The following is a 5,004-nucleotide window of genomic DNA, read 5'->3' as shown; positions in this document are numbered from 1 at the left end:
TTGGAGTCGACAAGTAATACAACATTTGATATAAAAGAAACAGATGAAAAGTCGAAAATTGGAAGTCCAGATGATATTTACAAATTACTAGTAAGTGATAAAAATATTGTTATTGTTAATTGATACATCAATTCTTCTAATATTGTAGCTTAGAGATTCCTTGATGGAGACAGAATCAATTCTGTTGGATAGCTGCGGTTCGGTAGCGTTAGCTAGTACAACAATACAAGATCCCGATCCTTTTGATACATCAGCTTCAACGCCACTTTCTAAGGTTATCGTTCCAAATAATAACAGTGATACAGAATACCTCTGGCAAGAGTGTGCCGGAAGTGTAGGCAGTAGTTCGCATAACGATTCTTCCAGTGATGAATCAGGTAAAGAAAAGCATAAGTCTGATCACGAAAATGACACTATCAAACAGGAAGAGAAAATTACTCGTTTACGTCCTAGAAGAATTGCATGTGAAACTATAACCCTAAAAATGGAGAAGAAAAAAAGACGCACGAAAAAGGAAATGGAAGAATGGCGACGTTTACAAACTAATAAAGCAGAAAGCAAAATCAAGCGACGAAATAAAGGCACAAAGAATAATTATAAATGTAGATTATGCAATCATTGTTTTGCACATAAGATTACTCTGGATGCACATATACGCAAAGTGCATGAGGGAAGTAAGCGACCATTTCAATGTGATCGCTGCGACAAGGCTTACACATTTATTGGTGGTTTATACACGCACATAAAAGAGATACATGAGACAGAGGTAAGATCATATGCTTGTGATTATTCTGGCTGTGATCGGATATACACCAGCTTTATAGCCATGCAGAAACACAAACGTCTTAAACACACCGATCTTGAAAGCCAGAAAAAGTATGTATGCGAACAATGTGGTGCCACATTTAATCAAAGTGGAAATCTAAAATACCATCGGAAAACAAAACATCCCACTGAAGCAGAGCAAGCGGAAAAGGAGAAGTGCAAAGAACGTTTCGAATGCACTGTCTGCAATAAACTTTTTCATTCTCGTTACACTTTAAAATATCACACATTACAATTGCATTCAAATGACATGAAATATGAGTGCAACGTTTGTGGGCGACGTATGGCCAAAAAGTTTATGCTCGTGCAGCATATGTTGGTGCATTCAACAGAGAAAATGCCATGCGAACATTGCGGTAAACAGTTCATACGAAAATTTGAACTTGAAGCGCATATACGGGCTGTGCATATGAAACTTAAACCGTTCGAATGTCAATATTGCTCGGAATGTTTTGCATCACGGAAAACTTTAAGACATCACGAATATATACACACGGGTGAAAAACCCTATGTGTGCGATATCTGCGGACAAGCATATCGACAGCAGACTTGCCTCAAAAATCATAGGAAATCACACGAAAAATTAACTCCCTCAGGGCTGCTGGCAGCAAACATAAGTCGGACGTTAATGAACACATTACTGGCGCCACAACAACCCACAGTTTCAAATGCTAATTTTAACTGATACTTTATGCGTACACTGGGCTAAATCTTTACAATAACGTACAAGTTCGTTTCTATTAATATCGAAACGACTTTACTCAAAACGAAAAACTTCACTTAATACAAGGAAATAGCATAAAATAGACAAAGGTAGTAAATCTTCAATATAAATCTGGTTTGAATGCCTACTTGATTTATAAGGGACAAGTATTGCGTTTTTGGAACTTCTATATAAATTTTTTTTATACTATTGTATATTTATTTATTAAATCTATTCTTAAGCAGATAACAATAAGTTATAAAATCGTATTCTACCATAAACAACAACTGCTTTTTTGTGTCTGATAAGGAACTCAACTTCTATTAAGAAGCAGGATGAGCGTTCTTCCAATCTGATTTGGTACATTTATTCCGTAGCAATTTTTATAAAGTATTTTTCTTTTAAGTGATTATTTTAACACCTGTGCAATGAAAAAGATATAATATACTATGGAAAAACGTTATAATATATTAATAGTACCCATAATAGATGTACGATATATTATGCATTACGGCAAGGAAGTAATTCCTCTCATCAGATTTTATTTTATTTTGCCATTTCTTATACTCAATGTAATATAATCATAAACTACTTATTGTATATATAATTTATTTTATAATTTTGAATAAAAGACAGGAAAATAATGTGAAATTTTAACTTGTTGCTATTTTTATTTTGTCTTTCTCTGCACTGCCAATATTTTTCATCTCATTGTCAATATAAACGTCTAGATCTTGTAATGGCTTGTAATAGTAGTGAACCAATTGGGAGCCTGCCATCATGGAAAGCATAGCACAAGTAAAGAATTTTATATACTGACCCCAACCAACTCCAGCAGGCATTGTGCTATAGCTTCAAAGTTAAACGGTTTCCTTTGATGACTGCTGTTGAATCGAATGTAATTTATCTTCAACCAAATTTTTGGCTTGTCGTCTTTTAAATGTTCGATCTAATAAAACAAATAACTCGCTAAGTTAAAGTTTTAAAAATTCAAAAATTATTTCTCTTAATGAAGCACTTCATTAGACGACTGTCAATCATCTACGACTAATTCAATGAAATGCTACAGTACGAGAGTTTCTGATTACGCAAAGCTCTTACAAAAGTTGGTTTCTCCCACAGTCCAATTTATCATGGAAAACTCCAAACCCGCACCAAGGAAGAAGAAGAGTGGTAAAAATCTATATATGCCAAAACGTTTTTTACCCGGCCAGTTGTCCAACACACGTTTAATGGATGTGCTGTAGAAGGGCATTTCTCATCAAGTAAACAAAACCTTATTGCCGATTCTAGTTACGTAATGAAAAACGATTTTTTAACAAATAATAATAACAACAAATAGATACCTTTTTAGCCACAATCTAATTATTTAATTAACATTCTCCTTTTGATTCCTAAATAAAGCAAGTCCAATTGGAAGTAATTTGGAAATTTTTTGTCAATATTGAACAGCTGATTTCACCCGTCGCTTGCGCTTACAAGGTGTTTATACTCAAAAAAATTAATTTACTAACAACTAAAAAGATCGTGTGCGAGTTCGAGTAAATTGAGGTAAAATAAATTGAAATTTCCTAGGGACTTCTTGCACTGCAATTATGTTAATATTTATTTATTTATTTATTGCACTTATTTACTATTATTGGTTAAAAGTCATCAAATTTATTTATTTATTTATTAAACATCTTATAAAATTTTCACAATGGTAACACCTAATTTACCTAATTTCAATCGAATTTACCCTACTTTAAATTCTGGTAAATAACAACATTCGCTGTTATAGCGACACTATTTCTCTATTACTATTTTCCTCAATTTACTCGAACTCGGACACGACCTAGAAAGCAATAATTTTTTTTGCAGTAGAAGAAAACGTCCAAAATAAAAATCATCTTCTGAGATATACCTAAATACACTAAAACTACATATTAAAGATATAAATTATGGCCAGTGGACCCAATGCTAAGGAGTTCATTTTTGTTGTCAAAGAATGAAAATAAAAATATAAATCATAAAAATATAAATCAATAAAAATAATTTTAAGAACTGCAAATATTATTTAACAGACACTAATGCATTTGATGTGTATCTTAAATAGAACAAAATGTATCAAAATTCAAATCAGAATAAAGATGTCAATAGGTTTAATATTTAGCAAACTACATTTATCTAAACCAGAAACTAAGGAAACTACTACGAAAATGCAAAAAGCTATCTCAAGTGAAGGTATTAAGGTTCTTGTGCAAAATTACGTTATCTATGCTACGAAGACACTACATTCTGTGCTATGGTGAATAGAATCGGTTATAGAGTAGATCAATGGAGTACTGGTTGTCACCATACTACGATAATGGGCAAGATATTGCAGATGCCTTAACTTCATGGTTTCAATCCATTCAAGGAAAAATTAATAAAGTTGAAAAACTTTGAAAAAAGAATCATGACATTAGGTAAAGACATTTCTCGAGTTTAGCATAGTTTAAATATAATATTATGTTAATTTTGTTGCGTATTTTCAAAACATAGGAAAGCTTTTTAAAGTATGATGCACCCTGTTTTTTTTTTGGCATCATGTTTGTTCTTTCCCGCCAGAATAACTATAAAATTTTCTTGCGGCAAACGTTAAATATACTTTTGCAATCGTTTTACTCCAAAAAAATGAGTACAGAAATTATTCCAAACAATGGTCCTGGAACAGTACCCAGTGATGAAAGGAACATAGAAATCAAAGCACGCGTGGGAGACGATGAAGAATTTAAACGTCGCGTCGATATTGCACGCAAACTTACCGGCACTGAAGGCGAATTGATAGTACAGAAAGACGTCTTCTTTAATTCACAAAGTGGGCGCTTGAAGCTTCGTTACTTACAGCCACCAGCTTGTTCGCAGTTGGTCTATTACGATCGACCAGATGTAGCAGGACCAAAGTTGTCCAAGTACAATAAAATAGAAACAAATGAACCAGAGGTACTGGAGAAAATATTAACGAATAGCAATGGAGCGAAAGGGATTTTAGAAAAAACACGCTATCTCTTTATGCATAATCACACACGTATCCACATGGATAAAGTGAAAAATTTGGGCAATTTTATGGAATTCGAAGTATGTTTGAAGCCGGAACAAACCATTTCAGAAGGACAGGCCGTGGCTGATGAACTGATGAAAGTATTTGGTATTGAAGAGAAAGATTTAATGACTGGCGCATATTTTGATGAAATACAGAAATAATTATAAAAATAAATACTTAATAATATATTTTGTTTGTCTTTTTATTGAGTCCATGAAAATGTGGGAGACTATCTAAGTCAATGTTTAGGAAACTACACTTAACAGATAATGATTGATTCGCGAAAAAAATATTAAGTGTTAGTATATGTTTAGAATCATTAAATTTACATATGGAATTACAACAGCTCCATGCTTCTAAATATATATCAGGGTTTAATAAATATTTATGGGGCTTCAAAAGGCAGTAGAAC

The 5,004-nt window shown here is 32.9% G+C and overlaps 4 protein-coding genes across 4 annotated transcripts; 2 read left to right on the top strand and 2 right to left on the bottom strand.

Annotated features, from left to right (window-relative positions):
• The first annotated feature begins 9 nt into the window (after positions 1-9).
• On the top strand, positions 10-2,002 carry LOC119669814 (zinc finger protein 724-like). Its single transcript, XM_038079842.1, has 2 exons — positions 10-90; positions 149-2,002. The coding sequence occupies exon 2, from the start codon at positions 164-166 to the stop codon at positions 1,508-1,510; it is 1,347 nt and encodes a 448-aa protein (XP_037935770.1). The 5' UTR covers positions 10-90; positions 149-163; the 3' UTR covers positions 1,511-2,002.
• Positions 2,003-2,027: 25 nt separating this feature from the next.
• Positions 2,028-2,384, bottom strand: LOC119669816 (protein brawnin-like). Its single transcript, XM_038079844.1, has one exon. The coding sequence runs from the start codon at positions 2,368-2,370 to the stop codon at positions 2,182-2,184; it is 189 nt and encodes a 62-aa protein (XP_037935772.1). The 5' UTR covers positions 2,371-2,384; the 3' UTR covers positions 2,028-2,181.
• On the bottom strand, positions 2,293-2,993 carry LOC119669815 (small integral membrane protein 4-like). The gene is made up of 3 exons (XM_038079843.1): positions 2,875-2,993; positions 2,630-2,817; positions 2,293-2,477 (listed from the first exon to the last, which is right to left on the bottom strand). Exons 2-3 carry the CDS (start codon positions 2,781-2,783, stop codon positions 2,389-2,391), a joined length of 243 nt encoding a protein of 80 aa, XP_037935771.1. The 5' UTR covers positions 2,784-2,817; positions 2,875-2,993; the 3' UTR covers positions 2,293-2,388.
• A 1,115-nt stretch (positions 2,994-4,108) lies between these two features.
• Positions 4,109-4,780, top strand: LOC119669352. Its single transcript, XM_038079206.1, has one exon. The coding sequence runs from the start codon at positions 4,184-4,186 to the stop codon at positions 4,751-4,753; it is 570 nt and encodes a 189-aa protein (XP_037935134.1). The 5' UTR covers positions 4,109-4,183; the 3' UTR covers positions 4,754-4,780.
• Positions 4,781-5,004: the final 224 nt, after the last annotated feature.

Source organism: Teleopsis dalmanni, chromosome 1 (genome assembly GCF_002237135.1).
Source record: "Teleopsis dalmanni isolate 2A chromosome 1, ASM223713v2, whole genome shotgun sequence".
In the NCBI taxonomy this organism is placed as follows: domain Eukaryota; kingdom Metazoa; phylum Arthropoda; class Insecta; order Diptera; family Diopsidae; genus Teleopsis; species Teleopsis dalmanni.
Note: the sequence above shows the minus strand (reverse complement) of the source record. Positions and strands in the feature narration are given on the sequence as shown.

What these genes read in the sequence shown, in the direction of transcription:
- LOC119669814 (XM_038079842.1), top strand. Translation starts at nt 164, where the DNA reads ATGGAGACAGAATCAATTCTGTTGGATAGCTGCGGTTCGGTAGCGTTA.
- LOC119669815 (XM_038079843.1), bottom strand. Translation starts at nt 2,783, where the DNA reads ATGCCCTTCTACAGCACATCCATTAAACGTGTGTTGGACAACTGGCCG. An exon ending in TGTGGGAGAAACCAACTTTT is followed by an intron (nt 2,478 to 2,629) that starts GTAAGAGCTTTG and finishes TTGTTTTATTAG; the next exon opens with ATCGAACATTTAAAAGACGA.
- LOC119669352 (XM_038079206.1), top strand. Translation starts at nt 4,184, where the DNA reads ATGAGTACAGAAATTATTCCAAACAATGGTCCTGGAACAGTACCCAGT.
- LOC119669816 (XM_038079844.1), bottom strand. Translation starts at nt 2,370, where the DNA reads ATGCCTGCTGGAGTTGGTTGGGGTCAGTATATAAAATTCTTTACTTGT.